At 43.9% G+C, this 23138-nt stretch overlaps 1 protein-coding gene across 2 annotated transcripts in view; it reads right to left on the bottom strand.

The window, feature by feature from the left end:
* TACC1 (transforming acidic coiled-coil containing protein 1) overlaps nt 1-23138 on the bottom strand; it is a 49017-nt gene that overhangs the window by 2054 nt on the left and 23825 nt on the right. The window contains exons 4-12 of one of the 2 annotated variants that reach the window (XM_088480389.1): nt 17773-17833; nt 15544-15703; nt 15409-15455; nt 9728-9823; nt 7033-7109; nt 5972-6015; nt 5254-5414; nt 5052-5158; nt 3673-3793 (exon numbers count right to left, since the gene is read on the bottom strand). In XM_088480389.1, coding sequence (XP_088336515.1) covers nt 3673-3793; nt 5052-5158; nt 5254-5414; nt 5972-6015; nt 7033-7109; nt 9728-9823; nt 15409-15455; nt 15544-15703; nt 17773-17833 — 874 coding nt within the window. The remainder of the gene's footprint in view (nt 1-3672; nt 3794-5051; nt 5159-5253; nt 5415-5971; nt 6016-7032; nt 7110-9727; nt 9824-15408; nt 15456-15543; nt 15704-17772; nt 17834-23138) is intronic. The other variant, XM_088480390.1, reaches the window with a different exon arrangement.

Below are 23138 nucleotides of genomic sequence, written 5' to 3'. Positions count from 1 at the left end.
ATTTACAGGTGAGCTGGGAGACGTCTCCTCTAAACCCAGAATCTGTTCACACATTTTACATTTGCCCCTCAGCAGTGCAACGTGGTTATATAATCTTTCATTTATTAAAGCGTTAGTTTCCGCAGCGCTGTACAGCGCCAATGCTGGTCTTGTCACTACCTGTAACTGAGGCCCCATGTGCGGAATGGACTCATCAGATGAGCTTCAGTGTTGTCTCACATGACAAATATACACTAAAAATTCTTCACAAATGTGTGAAATAACATATCAGGAGATCCACAATGTAAGAACCCATTTATAAATGTTTAAAATAAAATAGTTTATAACATCTATTTTGGTTTAACAAACTCCATTAAAGATTGTACGTTTTTACTTTGAATAAATACAATATTGCATCTTATTTTGTTTAATTGTTGGAATAAATATCTGTAGATGGTGAAGTTTAGTTTTTATCTCTCACATTATTCTCACTGATCTCCCCTTTCAGGACACAGGGCCTGATTCAGAGCCGCTCGTAAGCGGCCGCTCATTCGCTCCGAGCGATGTTTGCACAACTGCGCATGCGTATGGGTTGTAATACGTATGCGCGAACCAGTCATTGCGGTCGGAAATTGTGTGCTCGCAAAATAGCGAATGCCTGCTAATTTGAGTGACAGGATGAGGCGTTTGTGGGTGGTAACAGGGGAAGGTGCTTGAAAACGGGGAGTGGAGATCCGAACGCAGGCGTGCCAAATGGTCAAAACGAGCGTTTTAAGGGTGTGCATAATTAACAAAGCAGCGTCATCGACCACGTCACTTGGTTGTTTCTTAGCCTGAACTGGTCGCATGATTGTGGTAGGAAAATCCAACCACAAGCACTGCGAGCAGTTCAGACGCCTTTCGATGTACTCGATTAATCAAATAAATAGCGGAGATGACGTAGGATGCGAGCGGCCAGGGGGCGTCTTTACAAAATAGCGAGCGCATATTTCGTTCGCTCGCTCAGACATAGAGGCGTCAACAGACTGCAAAGAGCGAGAGCTCAATTTAAATAGCCGGCCCCTTTTTCTAAACGAGCGAGCGCAAATAGCGTCCGGCTCTGAATCAGGCCCACAGACCCTAGGGAGCAATGACACACAGACCCTTACACATCCTGCTGTCAGAAATGGGACTCAGCCCCTGACGTTAGGGGCCCGTATTCAATTTGAGGCGAAAAGTCAGAATCCGTGGAAAAGATTCGCCGATGACATCATTTCGCCAGGCGGAAAAGTATCGCCGTATTCAATTTGAAAGACTTTCCGCCTAGGAGGAAAGTCAATGCAATGTAATAGGCGGAAGAGTTTCGCCTATGAATAGCAGGCGGAAAAAAGTGCAGATTTGGGGTGCAACGTTGCGGGAACCCCCGTGCAGTCTTCAGACAGTCCCCCAAGGTAAACTGTGTAAAAAAATTGTTTTAACTCAACTATAAAATATGCTGACCCCCATTTTCAAGTACCCCAAATTTGCTGGGATAAGTTATTTTCTGCCAAAAAACCTCCAGAAAACTATTCTTCGCCACTAATACAAAACCGCTATTTAGGAGCTATTGAGCCCATTTAAAAACACCAAATACCTTCAAGCAAGCCAAATCGGGGGGTAGCATAGCTAACCCCCATGTCAGAGCATCTTTTGGGGGGTGTCAGGCTGATTTCCCCAAATCTGACAGTACTTTCCGCTCGTTTAAGTTTCGCCCGGTCCCGGTTTCACGTACTTTCAAATTGAATATGGGGATACGCGCGCGATACTTTTCTGCCTACAAAACACGTGATATAGTCGAAAAGTCTGGGAGGCGGAAAAGTATCGCGGGTGCGCTCAAATTGAATACGGCTCTATGTGCTGGGTCTTCCACACACTGGACAGCACTACAATCCCCTCCATCCACCACAGCAGCCTCTTACCCAGCAAGAGCAGAGGTGATTGGGTGGTCGGAGATTATGGCTTCCAGCCATGAAGGCTTCCTTATAAAACAGGTAAGAGGGATAATGGGTGTAGTAGGTATTACTGCCGGCCGCATGGCCAGCAGTTCAAATCCCAACAGTGGCAGCCCGGCAAGGGTGAAAATCCCGATCGTCCAAAAGGTAAGTATCGCTAACCTAATTCTACCCCCTAACCCTCCCTTAGGGGTGCCTAACCCTAACCTCCCCCCAGTGCCTAACCCTAACCTCCCCCCCAGTGCCTAACCCTAACGCCCTCTCTAAGTGCCTAAACCTAACCCCCCCCTTCCCCGTAGCCTAAACCGAAGTCTCCCGTGGGGGTGCCTAACCCTAACCCTCCCTTCCACTAGCCTAACCCAAACCCCGGAGGCCTAAAACCTAACCCTCCCCCCGCGTGGCTGTCCGCGCCTGGCTTACCTTCGTTCGGTATGCAGTGAAAGTGAAGGTCTCGCACACATGGGCGGCCAGAAGCATAAGCAAAACCTTGCACTTTGTTCTCCCTTGCTAGTGTACTTTTAGGAGGGTGTTCTCCAAGCCTCCCATGCAGAATAGTGTACTCAGAGATTTAGTAAACCTTCTAAAGAGGACAGTTGGAGGTGTTGCTCACAGCAACCAACCAGTTGATAGCGATCATTTTATAGAATGTACTAGATCAATGATAGCTATAAGCTCATTGGTTGCTATGGGAAACGCCCTTCCACTAATCGTTTGTAGAAGGTTTGATAAATCTCCCCCTATGTACCACGGAATTTAATTGGATTTTACTAAGTGTTACCACTGTAGCCAAAGTTGAAACTTACACAAGCAAATGGTTGTCAGATAATCCATGTACAGCTAAATTCTGTTAACATGTGTTTTTGTCTTTCAGTAGCAATGTGTTAGTCGCTTCAGGAAGACCTTTGTATATTTTAGGCAGCACGTCTGGTATAGTGATTAGCATTACTGACTCTCAGCCCTCAGTCGTGAGTTAAATTCCTGACAAAGGAACTGTGTGGAGTTTGTACGTTATCCCAGTACTTGCGTGGGTTTCCTCCAGGGACTGCAGTGTCCTCCTACACTCCAGAAACATCTGTAAAGCTCTGCGGAATATGTGTGCAATATAGAAGTAACTGCTAATACTCAAATAACACCACACATAAATGAGTACTAAATCTGTGTAGAGTACTAAATCTGTGTATACGAGAATACTGTGGTTTTTGCCACAGTTTTGTAGAAGAGCAAAGGCCTGTAAATTGGATACTAGTGTATTATTACATTTCATTGTTTTAAATTAACTAAAATAGGCTTTTAAGTCCATTTAAAATGGATGTAGGAACAAATAAAGTAGCAAGCGTAGTGTCCTTCTAATTACAGTTCTGTCGCTTTTATCCCCATGCAGACCACAGTGCATCTGATCTCGTAAGAAATGATGTGTTAATTGCAGATGCTTAGGCAATCTAAGGGTCTATGTACTAAGCCTTGGAGAGAGATAAAGTACCAACCAATCAGCTTCTAATGGCCACTTCACAAGTTGTTTTTGAAAAATGGCAGTTAGTAGCTGATTGGTTGGTACTTTATCGCTGTCCACTTTCTCTCTCTCCAAAGCATAATACATAGAACAAATCTCTGTGGTTATAAACTATTAGTCTCATGAAGCACTACAAGCCAAAGGCATACTGGGACTTGTAGTGCCACTACAGCAGGAGCGCTACAGGTCTCCTGACTTATCCAGTGTAACCACCTTCTGCTGCAGTGCTCTCTCCAGGGACTCCACTTTCATCTGCTCCTTCCGGAGTCCTGCAGTGAGAGCCGCACTCTCGGCCTTGGCCTTGGTTCGCACCTGGGCAATTTCTTCATTAGCTCTAGAGGAATAAATAGTAAATTAGATGGTCAGATATGTAAAATACCTTCACACAATGTATTAGCTGCATCACACCAGCACATACAGCAGCCTAGTACAAGTTACTGTTCTCGGTTAGCAGGCATGTCAGAGGCTGAGATCTCCCTTGGTTACTATCAGGAAGTCCGATGTACAGAGGGAAACACATTCTTCAGAGTGTAATGACACACACACACACACACACACACACACACACACTTTATTTGCGTCTTTTTCACCCGAAAATGTGTCTCAGTCACAACGCACCACAACTGCCCTGACTAATTTGATATGTGACAAATGTACATCTGTGTGGGACGGAGTCTGGATCTGTATAAGAAGTGCTACTATGCAGCAGCCACCACTGTTTTCCATGCCAAGTTCTGCTGTGCTTCATATATAGACTCAGTCACACACAGATATACAAGTGTCACATAACAAATCAATCAGCACAGTCTTGTGGTGTGTCCTAGTGTATGAGGACAAATACGCACACACTGTAGTTAATATATCAATGTTCACATTATGGACATCAGAATGTCAAATGTCGGCATTAGAACGTTAAACATGATTCTCACTGTATTGTACAGAGGTCACTAAAGTACTCAGTGTATTGTATAGAGGAAACTAGAACTCTCTAGTACAGAGGTTCCCAAACTCAGTCCTCATGGCACCCTAATGGTCCAGGCTTTAAGGCTTGGGCACAGGTGACTTAATAAGTATCTCAGTCAATTTGATTTAACGATCTGTGCTATACCATGTATATCCTTCAAACCTGGACCGTTAGGGTGCCTTGAAGACAGAGTATGGCAAACTCTGCTGTAGTAATTGTCAACTGTATTTTGCAAGACTATCACCTTAGGAATATACGCTGTGGCCATCTGTTCACCTCTGCAAGCCTGGCATGGTCACACACTAGCTCTCCTTTCACCCCTCTTTTTTCTCTCATTGGAAAAAGGTCCCATTTCTGCATTTGGGCCCCCCACTTTAAATAGCACTCGTAGGGCACCTAATCACTATTTACATGTGTCCCATGTACCTTCTGGCTCACTGAGGTTCTACGCTGCGGAACACTTGGAGGTAGTGTATGCCTCCCAATAGGATTTAGATTGGTGGTGTTTAGGGCGGGTTTATAGCTGGGAAAAGATTCAATGAAGCAATGGGGGGGACACAGACATTCACTATGACAACAATGGAACCAGTCTCTATATGATGAGTGGGGAGCTGATTATTCTACTCACTTGTTTAGCTTTTCCTCTGCGTGGATTTTCAAGGCCTGGTACCTCTGCTCCTCTTGTTTCACTCGAGCTAAGTAATCTTGCGCACATTTCTTTAGAGCCTCTTCATTCTATAGAGGTAAAGAGAAGAGACCACCATGGTTATACATCAAGCTATGTCAATATGCCATATTTAAACCATCACCTACAAAAAGGAAAGCCGTACCTTCTTAAAGCCCTCTAGGACACCTTTCAGGTTCTCATATCTTCTAAAGAGGTCAGACAGGGACCTCTCCACCGAGTTCAGGTCAGCAATGGCTTGCTCCTTCTCCATGGTGACCTGCTGTAGACCCTTCTGAGAAGCCATCTTACTCCTCTGCTCATCCTCTACTCAAAATAATTGTACAAAAGAAGATTACAGACATTACAATGAGCCACCAATGCAGGATACAAAGACGTCTCTCCAGATACAGCTCTGTGGCATGCCATCTACTGATCGTTATGCAAACCCCAATCCAGGTACTTTCTAAACACCAATTAACAAGAAGATCTGTATGTAATTGTTTGATGATTCATTCATTTTCTGGCTCACGGTGGCTAAACTACAGCCTTGTTATGTTTTATCATATATTCTTGTTTGAAGGTACCCATCCTTTACAATATAGATATACAATTTGTTTTTGATCAAATTGTACAAAAATCTTTGTAAAGATTATTCACAAACAAATCCATCCAAATACACAATTCATAATACTCCATATGGGGATATTGCAGGACATCAGGTATAATCTACAAGTTATAGGTCTGTAAAAGACTGTGGTGTGAGGGTAGCTTACGGCAGGATCCAGATAACCATTAACACTGTAGGCACTGGAAGGCCAGTGAGCTGACATTATAGAGGAAAGGTAGAACTCGGACAGACTATGTTACATATAATATCTCACCAATCATCTGTGCAATCGTTTTCTCATATTCAGCAACAATTTTCCTGCAACACAAATGAATATTAATACAGGTTGAGTCTCCGATATCCAAAATGCTTGATTTTGGATAACGGAATATTCCGTATTTTGGAATATGTGCATACCATAATGAAATATCTTGGGAATGGGACCCCAATATACACACAGAATGCATTTATGTATTATATACACCTTATATACACAGAATGCAGGTAATTTAATACAATATATTCAATAATTTTGTGGCTCAAGCAAAGTTTGTGTACAGAAATTAAATTCATTTATGTTTCATATACACCTTATACACACAGCTTGTAGGTAATTTTATACAATATTGTTTTAATAATTTGTGCCTTAGACAAAGTTTGTGTACATTGAACCATCAAAAATCAAAGGTTTCATTATCTCAGTGATGCCAAAATTATTCCACATTTCGGAATATTTGGATATGGGAGTGTCAACCTGTATATAATTTAAGCCACCACAGACATACACACTATAATATATATATATATATATATATATATATCATATTACATAGTGTATAGATTCTAATTTCTATTATGCAGAAATGAGTGCTGTGTGTACTGGCCTATAAATAGTGCTATAACTTATCCCCCTACTATAAATTATGAGGAGATTATAACTCACGGAGACCATAAATACGTTATTATTAGGTACTGTGACCATATAAAGGCACCATGCTGCAGGCAGAGAAATCCTTTGTAAAATTGTTTTTCTAATGAGCAATGACATGAGAACTACCTGTTTATACAGAATTTACTGCATTGTTTCTCAACCTCAACCTGCAGGTACCACCAACGGGACATGTCCTGAGGATTTCTGTCTGTGGGAGCAGGTGGGATATTAACTGACCCAGCAGCAGATTATCTCACCTGTGCATGCTTAAAGAAATCCAAAAAAACATGACCTGTCGGTGGTACTTGAGAACCAATGATTTACTGGAATGTATACATATATCACCGTGAACTGTATATTAAACTATTATATTATTATAGAATACTACATATTATGTTAGTTACCTCATCTCTAGCACTTCTGAGTGACTTTTCTCATACTGGGTTTGCCAGTCCTTTGCTTCAATCTCCTTCATAATTATCTATTGGCACAAATACAGAGATAGGCATATTATTATCATATTGTACAAATATACAGTACTGACCCTACAGCAACCATGGTGTTACAATAGGCACAAGGTGGAAACACTCTGGAGTATGGTTCACCAAGAGCAGATGTACAAGTAATGAGAATAACTCAGCAAGTAATAAAACATATGCCCTAAATTTACACTGAAAACTAAAAAAAGAGTGACATTAAGCAACACAGGTAAATGTAATAATGCCACTAACTAAACACACAATGGTATAATAATATCCTGTGTGTCCAGTGACAAATACATGAGTATATATGACATGAATGAAGTTGCAGTGTAGAACAGGTGCAATGTTACGCCAATACGATCTTTGTGTTACGCTACTGCTCTGGGGTGGAACAATAATGAGAGGAGGAATAAAGAGGCTTCAGGACAATTTCTGACACAGGAACATGGGAAATTCTATAGCCAAAATAGAGGGGCTGATGCAGGGTGAGCACTACGCTGGTCTTGCATGATTTTACTCTGCACATGCTCAGAAAGCAAACGTGTGCAGCTGCAAACCCGCAAGCATTGTTCACGTGTCAAACCCTACTAGAGAGGCATAACAGGTGGTTCTCATGCAGAGGAGCAGAGGGGGGTGGGGCCAGATTACCAGATGACCCAGCCTATCAGGGGGGAGGTACAGCAACAACCCCTCCCCTTGCAGCAGAGCACACATGCATATCTGTGCAGAGCAGGCTGGGCTGGGTGTGGCCATGTCCCCAAATAGCCACACCCCCACTGAAGCACAGACGGGGCCCAGCTGATTTCATGGTGGTCCTGTTCTAATGTAGGTTCAGTTAATTGTGTGTTCGTGCAGTACAGCAATTCCATTATGCGCATATACGCCTGCACAGCTTTTAAACCTGCTACAGGGTAGGTGGAAATACTCACGCTGTTGATAATGACTTCTCATAAACTGGGTATATATGTTGCCGATGCATCTAGAAATGTGCATGGCTTCACACTAAATATAATTTATGCAGAAAGATTTTGGGAGTAATTTATGCCCATCTCTACATAAACACTGTGCACCAGCCCCAGAATGATGAGAAAGATCCATGGGACAGTTGAAAAGAACAATCTCGAATTCTGAAGGGGACGCTCAGCGGCTCTCAGATAATCCAACCTAAAATCATCTTTACTGAATTATGCGGGATAACTATGGATTTTATAATTGTCATCAAGAAAATGTTACTTTTAACTAAAAAGTTAAGATTGCACCAGAACTGGAAAGCTCCCACCTGGAGAACTGGATAATGTGTATCTGCTACTTTTGTGAACAAGGCAGCTTAGCTTGCTGTATTACAATGATGCAAGACTTTGAGGTGAAGGCTCCAATCATTTCTAAATGAAAACCGGCACATCCATATGACGTGACGTTTGCTGAGGTCATACATCCGCCAGATACTTTCTTGTAGCTTACAAATGAGAAAAGCAGGTAACCAGACCTTCCCGCTTATACTGTTCATTCCTCTGTATCAGAAGTCTGACTATGGAAAACAAGTATGCTAATGGTTTACAGCGGGGAAAGGATTGTCCCTGGAAAATGGGAAAAGTGCCCTTTTCAAAGGTCAGATTTATGTTGTAAATAAATAATTAATACAATACTGCTCATTTACGTGTTCAGAAAAATAACCACCAAACGTAAATTAAAGTATACCACTTACACATGAAGTAATAGATTACGCTTGCGATCAGGGGTTTAAGATTAGCAATGGCAGCACATGTGGCTGTTGCCAGGCCCCTCAGTGAATTACAGGCCCCCAACGCTAATGGTTCGATACAGTTTTCCTGCTAATGGCTGAATCCCTGATGGATGCTCTCTGCTAATGATGCCTCTAACCAATGCTCATCTGCCAGGAAACTTGGAGCTATGTGCAGGAAAACAGTATACGCTCAGTGGGCTAATAAACACAATGGTGCCAATCACTAGGGCGCATCACCTGCTGGGAGCGCGCTACAGAGTTAGCTCCCAACATTCTCTGGTGCTTCTGGACGCGCAGCCATATTGAGCCTTTGTTTTCTGGGTGTCAGGGGTTGGTGAAATAGGGGTTCTTCAAAACTTTGCTACAGGGCCTTGTAGTCCCTGGGTATGCTCCTGCTTGTGATCTATACCTTAGGAGACCAGAATAATTACTATATAGTCACAAAACTGTTCAATTGTTACGGTAACTCATTTATATTAAGGCAGAGTGAGTGAGCAAAACTGGCATGTGTGACGAGCAGTTTGCATGGCACCTGACAGCGCCTATCAAGGGCACAAAGGCTACTCCATCTGTACTGCACCTTGCTGTGGATGAGCGGAACACAGCTAAAAAGCAATTACAAACATTGGAGAACGCAGAATGTCTGGATGTAAGAACAGAAGATGCCGGCTCAGAGGGAGGTCACACACATTAGAGCAGTAATGATGCAGCCATGAGGAACGCTTGCTTATGGCAGAATGGAGCGTAAGAAAGCTGACAGGATGCTGTAACACTAATAAGGTTCCATCTCTAATGAAGAGGAGAGCAATGAAGCTACTGTGGAGAGTATGGATGAGCGTTACATGACAGGCCAGTGTCTGGGGTGGGAGTTACCTCCTCTCTGATGAGAGTGAGCACTGCGGCTTGTTCATACAGATAGATGGCGTCCTGGGAACTCGGACTCCCAGCCCCCATGCTCTGTGAGCTTCTCTGCAGAGACAGAAAATCCCTAGTTCACTCCCCATTATCATCATCACGACTGCACCCAATATACCGAGGACTATGGCTAAGTGTGTCCCAAGTAGTGGTACTATGTCCTAGACTGCTATGAACGTTTAGTAACATAGAAACACAAACTCTGCATGTTCTGTTCACTTTCACAACTTCTGTACCAAAGGACTCTGGGAAATGTAAAGCATAGTGGATCGGTGGGCCTGTCTGTGTAATGGACTTTTTGATATGCGGTCAGTAAGTTCCCACTTAGTAACTGTTTAAATCACAGTATTTTGAGCACCATATTGTATATTCTTCCTCTATTACACACAACACAGGAGGGTCGATGCAGAGCTGAAAGCTAGCCACCTGTATTCAAGAACGGGGATAACTGCAGATATTTATCCATATGCCTGAGTTGTACGAATGCCTATGACCGCACCACCCCCTCCATACACTTGTGTTCATAGCGGTCATCCCTATCAGCTTACACGTGTACCAGCCCTAACCTTGGTACGGGAGAGTCACCAGAATGCAGACCGTTCCCTGCTTACACACAGCTTTGCCCAGCCTGCATCTCCGTCTACACGCCCTCACTAAACTTAGGGCGCTCGCACGCAGGTTATTACCAATCATTTATGCCCCATTCAGCGCAAGTGGAGATGCCAATAAGTTGCGTAGGACTCAATCTCCCGTAATTGTGTGCCCATCCCTCTGGAACACGCGCAGTGCCAAAGCAAACTATATACGTGTGCAAATACGGACCAGCATGTAACTCTGCAACGTCTGTGACGGAATCGGTATGACATACCGCTGCGCCTAAGCCTGGCGGATGTAATACCGACACCGGAAGGCAGAAGACTGAAGATCTCGACAGGGTAAGTACTGTAACTATCCCTAACCCTCCCTTCCTCTAGCCTAACTCTCCCGGAGGGTGCCTAACCCTAACCTCCCCACCCTAGTGCCTAACCCCCCCCCCCTCCCCTTAGCCTAACTCTAAGTCCCCCCGGGAGCCCCTAAACCTAACCCTCTTTCCACCTATGCGGCTGTCCGCTCCCAATGCCCGGCTTACCTTCGTTCAGTATGCCGGGCATCAGGATTTCGACACCTATCATTAGTCCCATGCCGGGATTTGACAGTCGGGAAGTCGTCGGTCTGCATTTCGACCGCCAGCTTCCTGACCGCACACCATCTGTGACACCCTGCGATTACATTCACTGATTGATAGGAGACCTCTGTTTGGTGACATTACATTGGAATTTAAGAGACAAAACCAAAAAGGCATCTAAACAGAAAAATAGAATTAGATAGACAGACAGACGCTGTTATGAATGTGATCTATACCATAAAAGAACAGTGATTATTATTGTTATTACTATACACCTAGAATTCCCAGCCCCAGAATACGCTGCATGGCAGTATCACCCAGACACTGGGATAAGTACAGTCTCCTAGTGACCTTGAAGGGATCATCCTTTTTAAATGCATCCCAGCTACACTGCCATAATCTCCTAATCTGCCATAATCTGCCATCCTAAGAAACTATCAGTATATATACAGTCTGACAAAGTGTCTATCCCCAGGACTGTGCAATTACACCTGTGTGGAAATCACATCCAGCACGTCAAGGAGAGTTTAGTTCCTGGTACTTTTAGTACAATATTGTCCCTCAGACAAGGCAAACTCTCCATTGTTATGCGACTAATAATTCCCCGTTCTGGTTATTGCACAATACCCAGGTCACACGTACTGTAAGTCAGGGCACACTGTCATCCTTCTGTACAGACCACACTGAACTAGGGAGGGAAGGAGAAGGTGTTCTGTACCTCAGAAAATACATTTTAAGGACGGGCCACTGCTCAGGAGCTGCTCATGTGTTTGTCAGGCTAAAATGTGCCAGCTAATCTCTGAATAACATTATCTAAGGCACAATCACACAGTGGAGGAAATAAAATAAAAGGTGTCTTACAAGTTCTGTGTGGTCCATGACCCATAGCAAGGCCTGGGGGGGGATGCATCACATTCAGGATCCGATGCATCCAGCCACTCTTTGCATGCATGCCTGTGTTAGTTACACCGGTATGCCTGAAGAAAATCACAAAGGACAACTCTCCCGGTAAGAGATGTCCTTTGCAAATGAAAGACTTCCAGGTCTATGACACAGAAGTCCCTCTGGCGTCCTGTGCATGCAACGGGGGGCGCTGGGATTGGATCCCTCCCAGTGTGGCTTTGTAAATAGAAGCCCATGGGATTCTATTGGGCAACGCCATCTTCACTGCATAAAAGCATATGAGATATGTGGTCACAGCCCCGAAAACGGCTATTTCGGAGGTGTGACCGCATTTCTGAGGTTAGTGCACCCCGCCCCTGGTAAGCACTAAATTTGTCAGCCACAAGACACTGTCTCTGGCATTGGGAAACTTTGTACAGATTTCGGTAGGTGCTAATTTCCCCAGCTCCGGAGAAGAATAAATGGGACACTAGTTTGGGCTAACACTGAACATCACTATTTGACAGTGCTTCTATAAAAACCCACAGTGTGTATTACAATAGGAACTATATGGCAACGAAGCCTTATGGTGCGTACACCCTGGGCGATCAGGAAAGACAGTACAATTACCACATGATAATCCTACAGTCGTTCCTGATCACCTGTAGTGTCTGAACTGACCGATCAGTCATTAAGTGCAGGCACAGACCATCATTCCTGAACATGCCAATCTGTCGTTATCGGCAGATTGTGCTGCATGTTCAGGCGATGGACAATGTCGGAAACAACCAGCGGGAGCGCGCATCGTTGGTCGTTTCTGACATAAAAGTGCACGATTGCAGATTACGATGTCGTAATCGTGCAATCGCTCAGTAATATCGCCCAGTGTGTATGCACCATTACAGAAGCCTTTGTCTGAATTTACCAAACTATTCCCCAAAGAGATGTCAGAATTCCAAACATCTCGCAGTGTAGTTTTTTTTGTTGTGACATTGAATCAGGAGACAGGTATAGTAGCCAGAAGGATCTTTTAGGGATCAATGAAGATGGTCAGCCAATAACTTCAATAGATGGCAGTAGTCACTTATTAGGCACATTGGTTGTCTGGCCCACAAGATGTCCAGCACTTATAAACAAATTATCCTTCCATAACTTTCCTTCCTGTACACACAACCGATATTGGATGGGAGAGAACAATCACATTCCCACTGAGTATTTGTATATGGTCTCATGTATACGGGTGAATCTCTGTAACAGCTCAACACCATCAGTAACCAACTACACAGTATCACAGTTGTCTGATGACACCACAGTAAGCAGATGCAGTTTGTGTATAAAAAGGACCTGACAAGTATGGTAAAAACCCCAGGCTAACTGATGGGCAGTTCTGTTACACTGTGTGCATTTATATTATTACCGGAGTGTGGGAAAATGGTACATTCACTACAATTCACTTACTGTATCTAGGTATCAAATTTACACCAAATCATACCAACCAAACGCTAGCTTTTATTGTTGAAAGTGTACTAGCGAGATGAAAGCGAATTGCTGATTGGCTGCTGTGTCAGGGCATTTTTGCACCTAAATGTCAGCAGCCAATGATACCTGCTTGTGTGCAAAATGTGCCAATCCCATTTCTCCTCCATATTCCTTATATAAATCTAGTGGCACAAACTAAAATGTGTATGATCTGCTCATCAAACAACCTATAAAAACAAATAAAATTTTTCACAAACACCAAAGGTTCCCCTCAAAACAGCATCAAAGAAAACAATTATTTATATATATATTAGGGGTGAGCGGGTTCGGATTTCTGAAATCCGAACCCCCACGAGCCCCCCCGATCCGATCCGAGTCAGGCTCGACTTTTCCCGCCTGACTCGGATCTGGAATCGAGGCAAAACGTCATCATCCCGCCTTCCGGGTCTCGCAGGTTTTGGATCCTAAATAAGGTACCCGCGTCGGCGCCATTTTCTCACTCGGCTGTGGACAGTGAAGAGGGAGGGTGGGAGTTAGGGCTGGCTGGGCTGTGTAGTGTAGTGTAGTGCAGAGTAGTGTTGTGTTGTGTTGTGCTGTGCTGCTGTTGTCCACTACTTCAAAGTCCATAGGGGCTGGCTGTGTTGTGCTGTGCTGCTGTTGTTAATAGGGGCTGTGTCCACTACTTCAAAGTCCATAGGGGCTGGGTGGACTGTGTTGTGCAGTCAGTTCTCCATAGGGGCTGTGTCCACTCCAAAGTCCTGTGCAGTGTCCCAGTCCTAAAGGGGTGCTGTAGTGTTGTCCAGGGGGTGCTCTGTCCATCAGGGGTGCTCCCCCCAAGTGCTAAAAAAATAATATTTTTTCTCTGTTTGTGAATTGTGTGCGCAGTAGCCGCACGTGCATCAACAAAGTAGTGCCAAGCGTGCGCCTGTGTCATAAGTAAAGGGCCGGCTGGCTTGACCGTTAAAGGGTGCTGTAACCCCCAAAGTACACTGCAAACCAAAAAAAAATATTTTTTCTGTGTTTGTGAATTGTGTGCGCAGTAGCCGCACGTGCATCAACAAAAGTAGTGCCAAGCGTGCGCTTGTGTCATAAGTAAAGAGCCGGCTGGCTCATTTCTTAAAGGGTGGTGTAACCCACAAAGTGCACTACTCTCCAGCAAAAATAAAAAAATATTTTCTGTGTTTGTGTGCGCTTTAGCCGCACGTATATATCAAAATAACATAAATGGAGGACCAAACTTTCTCTGATAAAAATAAAATAGGGAAAGATCAAGAACCACTTCCTCCTAGTGCTGTTGCTGCTGCTGGGAGTTGTTCATCATCCCAGAGAGGAAGTAGGAACACCACCACTTTTACTAAACAATTGACCCTCCAACAGTCCCTAGCGATGAGGATGAAGTACGACAGCAGTCATCCTGAAGCAAAACGTATAACTGAGGCCTTGACTGCTATGTTGGTGTTAGACGTGGGTCCGGTATCCGCCATTAGTGCAGTGGGATTTAGACAATTGATGGAGGTAGTGTGTCCCCGGTTCCAAATCCCATCTAGATTCCACCTGCATCCTCAAAGCAGCAGCGACAAGCGTGCGTCTGTCTGTTAAAGGGTGGTGTAACCCTCAAAGTGCGCTCCACAAACAATAAAAAAATTCTTATTTTTTTTCTGTCTTTGTGAAATGTGTGGGCTGTAGCCGCACCTGCATCCTTAAAGCAGCAGCGACAAGCGTGCGTCTGTCTGTTAAAGGATTACATCGGTGACAGCATCCAAGTAGGCATGTCAGACAGGCCGTACCTGTACTGGCAGGAAAGAGAAGCAATTTGGAGGTCCCTGTACAAACTGGCTCTATTTTACCTGAGTTGCCCCCCCTCCAGTGTGTACTCCGAAAGAGTGTTTAGTGCAGCCGGGAACCTTGTCAGCAAAAGGCATAGGAGGTTGCTTCCACAAAATGTGGAGAAGATGATGTTCATAAAAATGAATTATCAACTCTTCCAGGGAGACCTGACTGTATATGTATTGCACAGCTAAACACAGATCTCTGCTGCCATCTGCTGTTTGATGATGGATCCAGTTTGCAAAAGTCCTGGAAATATGAGAACACTTCACACGCATGTACTCACAGGGGAGGCAGGAACAGGGCTATCCACGGCTGACGGCTTTCCTAGGCCTGTAAACAAACAGTTGACAGGTTATTATAAGTAATGATATATACATAAACTATAAACAGAGTTACTGGATAAGAGCTTCGTAAATACCTATTGTGGAGTCATTGGGGCACTCAAAAAACTCCTGATCTTCCTCTTGCGGACACTTGATGTCTGTGCCAGTCTGTTTAGGTGCTGGTACAGATGCCAGCTTCTCCTCATCTGTAGCATGGCCTTCTCTCTTCTCTATGCTGGGAGAAGCATCCTCTTGCTGTGGGCAAAAGTAAAACGAAGCTTGAAGTTAGAATAGCCAACCGATGCACAAATTATATATATACTGTAACTCCAATAAGAATATGTTTAATGCACAGAATGGAGGCAAAACGGATTGTATAGCGGAGTCCAAGTGTATCCAACATCTTACCTCACACAAAGCAGCGGATAGCTACCTGTATGTTAACCTTGTGATTGTTTTTTTCTTATTTATAATTTTTTACCTGTCCTAGATGTAAAAGGAAGACTAGCGGGAAAAAGGCAGCAAGACTCTACTGTCTCAGTTACAACTAAAGTTAGTACCAAATCACTGTCCAATTAGGCTAAGAGTGTACAGATTTAGATGTGCAAAGCTGGGGCAGAACAACCATCAAGAGGACACACTCTTGCTGGCTGAATACCTCACACACATGTTGGTGAGAGGGACAATACCGACCTGTTCAAATCTGAAAGCGGAGATTGTTTAACTTACACACATAGAAACATAGAATTTGACGGCAGATAAGAACCACTTTTCCCATCTAATCTGCCCTTTTTTACCTTTTGGTAACCTCAACCCTATGTGATCCTCTTTGTGAGGATAACATGCAGTATTGAAGCACATGCTTCAATACTAACCAATGAAGTGGAAACCTACGAGATTGGCCAATGAGAATGATGCATGCATGACTTGTGACTGATACACACCACATACCAGAATAAAAAGTATCCGCACAACATGGCCACCAAGGATTAACAAAACCTTTTTACACAGGTTAGCGTCACAGGAACTGTAAACTATGATATCTCGCCAGTGTCCAGGGTACCCGTGCATTGTAATTTTGTCGTATTAGCATTGCAAATAAAAAGCATATTTTGTGAAATAAAGTCTGTGGCAAGACGCATGGGGCAGCTTAGTTGTAAAGTCCGTGGTGCCCTAAACGGGACTATTTGGTGTATAATGAGGATAGGTTTATGGGGAAAAATCTGCGTCTTAACTGAATTGTACAAGTAGTAACTTGCACATATCATCATCTTCCCCGTTTATCTGTAAGACGCCACAAATTCCACAGAGCCGCAGTTAGCATACAAATTATGTGGCTACGAGTAAATAAATAAGTACAAGATGAAAACATGGGCGAGCAAAAACAAGTACAAAAAAAACCGCACAAGTTAATCAGAAAATTATAGCAATCACACAACAAAGCAGATAAAGACTTCACAAGTAAATGTGTGGTATACAAAGTGTGTGGCACAGGAGGTCTCTACTTGTGAGAGCTTACATATAGAGAGACATGGGGAAATCAGAGAAAGTAGGGCTAAGAGAGACACTAGTAAGCATGACTGGAGGAGCAAACAAAAGGGGTGATCAAAGAGAGAGTGGGGTAAGCAGCAAATGAAGGAGTGGGTTTCAAGAGAGTACTTTAAAGATTGAAGTTTGAGGAAGACTCTGAGCAAGGCAGGAAGTTCCAAAGGTAAGGCACAAAACGGGAGAAGTCTTGTAGGTAAGAGAGAAAGGTAGTGGAGAGAAGAGAGATGCAGGTCAGAGGCAGAGTAGACAAGTTGAGCTATAGTATCTAGTAATGAAGTCACATATGTTTGGAGGAGAAACCTTGGTGAGGGCATTGTAGGTGAGGTGGAGTAGCTTCAATTGAATTCTGGAGGAAATAGGAAGCCAGAGAAGAGATTTGCAGAGTGGTGCAGCAGGTGAGGAGTGGTAGGGGAGGAAGGGAAACCCTGTATTTAGGATAAGCTGTAGTTGGGAAAGGCAGGTGAGGGGAAGGAAGAGGAGGGTGCAATAGACGAGGCAGGATATGATGAGGGCATGCACCAGGGTTTTAATTAAGGCCTGAGCGAGAAAGGGGCATATTCTGTCAATATTATGAAGGAGGAAGTAACAGAACTAGGAGAGGGATTGGATGTGTGGACTGAAAATGATGACAAGGCAGCAAGTGTGAGGGACAAGAAAGCGTGAGGTTGCCAACCGCAAGGGAGATGACGTGAGGGGTAATGACATTGATAGAGCAACACAGATTGTAAAGCCTGCAAACTAAGACAAAAGGGCCGCGAGCCATTAGGTTTGCTCACCTGAGTGCAGACATCTAGCACAAGACTTGATCCTTCATAGCTCTGCACTTTACAGCTGTTCCTAGGAGAAGAACAGGACTCATTTAGCACACTTAGTGGATCTATGGCCTTTTGTGACAGCCACAGTCTGACTATACAGAAAACAACCTCTGCTTGAGAAAAGCTGGGACAGACAAGTTGGCCCAACTGTGCTTATGCAGGTAGTTATACAGGTTCTGCTATGGGGTACAATGTATAGTTCAAGTGACAACACTTATTAAGGAACATTACATGACAGACAAGCTATGCAATAATAAGTAGGGGGTGAGGAATGGCACCATTATATTACACAATACATATAATTAATAATAGTAACAGCTTTCATGCAATTGAGGGTGCATCTGGTTTAGGATTCCCTACTTGGTGCTCTCTGGTTATCCTCCATGGCCCCAGTCCACTGGCTCCTGCTCTACTGTATCACTTTTCCTCTATTACTTCCAAAACCCTGTGAGATTAAACTATCTTTTCAAGCCATTTGCATCAACCCAGTCTTAGAAGTTGTAGGGGAGGATGGGAGTACAGCAACACGTTGTAAGCCCTTCAAACATCTCTGTTATTCACATTTACTATCTACTCTGGAATACAGGTCAAGATCAATCACAAGTGAAAAAGCTTAAGAAGATCATCCTGCATAAGAAAAGGTTATTAAGGTAGGGTAATAAGCCAGTGTGTGCAAAAGTTCAGAGAAACCTTAAAGAACTAGAAAAATCTTCTGCAGGGATCACAGTTCTAAAGATGAATAGAAAACAAAATCTTCAAAAGGATAAGAACTGAAGAAACGCCAATCAAGATCTGAATTTCCCAACTAACATTTAAATTAACAGATTAATGGCTTCTTTGGAGGACTTGAGCAGATTCCGTACAGCTGGTTTGTAGAATTGGTTACCCAGAAGAGATAACCAATAAATTAGTTGTAAAACTTTGCTTTCCTTTCTAGCCAAGAAGTGTACATTGGATTCTACAAATTCATCTAAAGCTAGGTACACACTGGAGCGACAGGCATACGTTCAGACATCGGAACGAATGCCCGTCAATTGTGATTGTGCGTCCACACTGGACAACTTTAATGAACGACGTTTAACGATCACCGCCATGTCATTCATTAACAATGCACTGGCCTCTAGTGATATCGCTAGGTTTGATGTGCAGCTAATCAAACCTGGCGACCGTAGCTTGCGGGAGCACGCAAACATGCATACACACTGAGCGATGTAGCCGATATGTCGTTACGAAACAGCATATCGACCAGACATCGCTCCAGTGTGTACCCAGCATAAGTTTGCAGTTTGACAACCATTAAAGACAAACTCAACTGCCGTTACTCTTTGTTGGCAAAACAAAACATAAAAAGACATTGTAATATTTGGGAACAGTCATTATAGTGATGGTTACATTTGTATTCTAGCAGTAACACTAGATTTTACTAGAATGTACGATCACATACAGCATATAACTGTGAAGTTGAAGAGTTATATGGAAACGCGTGGTCTGCAAAAACGTGAAATGCGTTACCAAGTAAATTGACATCAGGTAGCTAAAGCAGTGCACAATAACAAGTAAATGATTGCAAAATCTGTACACCAGCAAAGCTTCTTTAGGTGCTCAACTTATTATTAACAATTATTTATACTGGGCCTGATTCAGAGCTGTACCCTAATGCTGCCTCTGTGTGCCCAACGGCTGTGCAAAAGTATGGAAATGTCGCAGTCACCGAGGATTGCTTCACAGTTCCAAGCATCTGTGTACAATCACGCAGCATCGGTCGCAGATCATTTGATATTCGGACCCTCCTGATTGACCCTATGGCCGTGCTGTATGGCCCTGTGTTCTGAGACGCCGCAGTCAAGTTTATTGCGTACGGGGTTCGCAGACGCAGGATGCGAAACGCCACCGAAATGGTCACGCCAATCCTTGTTACTTCCCACAAACCCTCAGTTAATCACATTGTGAATAGTCGCTAGACTACGGTAATGTACCTTGACACATACGGAGTGCGACAAACGCATGCGCAGACCTTCGCTCAAATGCAAACACATCGGCCTAGCGTACAACTCTAAATGAGGCCCATAGCTCAGGAAACAGTAATGTGCTCCTAGTTACACAGGGTGGTGGCTGCTCAGGATACAGTAATGTGCTCCTAGTTACACAGGGTGGTGGCCGCTCAGGATACAGTAATGTGCTCCTAGTTACACAGGATGATGGCTGCTCAGGATACAGTAACGTGCTCCTAGTTACACAGGGTGGTGACTGCTCAGGATACAGTAACGTGCTCCTAGTTACACAGGGTGGTGGCTGCTCAGGATACAGTAATGTGCTCCTAGTTACACAGGGTGGTGACTGCTCAGGATACAGTAACGTGCTCCTAGTTACACAGGATGATGGCTGCTCAGGATACAGTAACGTGCTCCTAGTTACACAGGGTGGTGGGTGCTCAGGATACAGTAACGTGCTCCTAGTTACACAGGGTGGTGGGTGCTCAGGATACAGTAATGTGCTCCTAGTTACACAGGGTGGTGGCTGCTCAGGATACAGTAATGTGCTCCTAGTTACACAGGATGGTGGCTGCCCAGGAAACAGTAACGTGCTCTTAGTTACACAGGGTGGTGGTGGCTGCTCAGGATACAGTAATGTGCTCCTAGTTACACAGGGTGGTGGCTGCTCAGGATCCCCTTTAAATTAGTTTGTAAGACTGTAAACTACAAGTATTTTAAAGAGAAGTGACTTTCCATGGAAAAAGGACACTAGTTACATATATTACAATGATTTACTGCTCAGAAGAATGCCGGGAGGAAATCACTATTGCTGGTTAAATCCTCTAGGATGGGAGAAGGACTTTGATGTGGGATCAATACACATTGCTGGAATTCCTGGCTCTGTAATTACAATGGCTACTGCAAAGGGAATGTGAAATGTCACTGACAATGGGAGCAAATCTCCAAGCTGCATTGATGTTAGTCTTAAACAACATTATTTTACAGTGCGGATTTATTTCTGGACTTGTCATTTCTTGCCATAATTTCTTTACAATGCTAGTACACTAGGCAGGCAATAAGATAACACAGCATGTGAATGTGCTTCCTCTCAGCAGAGTGGCCATTCTAATCAGGAAAATGTATTCACAGGAGTAACACCTAGGAGAGCCAGGCCAGAATCAGGTTCTCTATTTGATAGATATAATTGGGATCCTTTTTGGTGAGTGTACAAGTGCTGGGCTCCGCTGAGACTGGCAGACGAGGGTGAATTGAGGAGTGCAGGAAAAGCTTTAGCCATACTAACTCCCAGAGGCTCCAATAGGAATATCTACCAAGCTGGTGACCTATAGATTGTAATGCTAGTACACTGCGAGCAGGGCCTTCCTACCTATATATCTGTCTGTTATTACCCAGTTTTGTTCTATTAATGTTTACAATTGTAATGCGCTATATAAGAAACTGTTAATAAAATAAATAAAATATATACACAATGCATGATTATTGCTTAGGAATGAAACACAAATTCTTAGCAAGAGCATTGCCCTGTTAGGCCCAATTGCATGTTAAAACCTCACGCTCACCATATACAGCCCAACATCTAACATACACATGCTTGTGCCAACCATACAGTAGTCCCATGACCACCATAAAAGCTCCATGCCACCATATATACTGCTATTCCACTAGATAAATGCTCATACTCGGCTATACATACATTACACACCCTTATGCTGCCTCATATGCTGACATAATCTGAACCCTGGCTGACAGTCTTGCCTACATGTCTCCTTGATTTATTAATGACACTGATTCATTAACAATAATAAATATTAGGAGCATTAAAGTAACTTTTAAAACATGCAAAATAAAAAAACTGATAAAACTTGTGGCCCCCGGCATGAATCTCCCATATGGGCAGTCACCTATACACAGTAACAACCATGTGACACACAAACGCTGTGTACATTCTGTGACCATCCAAACTGTAGCCTCTATATTGAATAAGGCCTGATGTCTCTCACCATTTTAAATACCACATAAAGGTTTAAGAAATAACCCCTTGTCACTATGGCCCTGACTAAAGGGGCACATCCACTAGGCGACAATGAAAAAACTGAACGATAACGATATCCTTCATTGTACACTGACCGATGCAGGAGCGCTCATCGCTGGTCGTTTCTGACATTTTAGTGCCTGATTCATGTACGATTAATGGATGACTCAACGATAAACGATGTCGTTATCGTCCAGTCGTCCATTAATATCTGCTAGTGGATGTGCGCAGCGTGACTTGGCTGGTGAGACTGAGCCGCCAGGTCCCGAGCTACTCGGCTAGCTTTGGGCATTCCTTTTTTTTGGCAGAAACCGCTGATTCATTTGCTATGTGACACGTGTATATTTATGTGCACCTGAGTCTGTATATGAAGCACAATGGAACTTGGAATGAAAAAAGCTGCAGCCGCTACATTGTAGCACTTCCTGTACAGATTCAGAGACTCAGGGCCTGATTCAGAGCCGCTCGTAAGCGGCCGCTCGTTCGCTCCGAGTGATGTTCGCACATCTGCGCATGCGTATGGGTTGTAATGCGCATGCGCCAACCAGTCAGTGCGGTCGGAAATCATGTGCTCGCAAAATAGAGAATGCCTGCTAATTTGAGTGACAGGTTGAGGCGTTTGTGGGTGGTAACAGGGGAAGGTGCTTGAAAACGGGGAGTGGAGATCCGAACGCAGGCGTGCCAAACGGTCAAAACGGGCGTTTTAAGGGTGTGCATAATTAACAAAGCAGCGTCATCGACCACGTCACTTGGTTGTCTTTTAGCCTGAACTGATCACATGATTGCGGTAGGAAAATGCTACCACAAGAATAGAGAGCAGTTCATACGCCTTTCGAAGTACTCGATTAATCTAATAAATAGCAGAGATGACGTAGGATGCGAGCGGCCAAGGGGCGTCTTTACAAAATAGCGAGCGCATGTTTCGTTCGCTCGCTCAGACATAGAGGCGTCAACAGACCGCAAAGAGCGAGCGCTCAATTTAAATAGCCAGCCCTTTTTTCTGAACGAGCGAGCGCAAATAGCGTCCGGCTCTAAATCAGGCCCTCAGTCACACACACATATATATACACAAGTGTCACATAAATTAATCAGCACAGTCTGCTAGTGCGTCCTAGTCACATTGCATTGCCACTTAGACGCAGTTTAAAAAAAAAAAAGGCGCCAAAAAATTGCCCAGCGCTAGCAAATTCTCACGTTACCTGGCACGCTGACGGGCCCTTTTAGCACATGTATGTACTATTCAGGGAGGTATGCATCTCAGCCGTTTCTCTGCTACATGGGTGCATCTGGGTGTTCGAACA

The sequence above is a fragment of the Taudactylus pleione genome, unplaced genomic scaffold, assembly GCF_031769625.1.
Source record: "Taudactylus pleione unplaced genomic scaffold, aTauple2 ptg000253l, whole genome shotgun sequence".
In the NCBI taxonomy this organism is placed as follows: Eukaryota; Metazoa; Chordata; class Amphibia; order Anura; family Myobatrachidae; genus Taudactylus; species Taudactylus pleione.
Note: the sequence above shows the minus strand (reverse complement) of the source record. Positions and strands in the feature narration are given on the sequence as shown.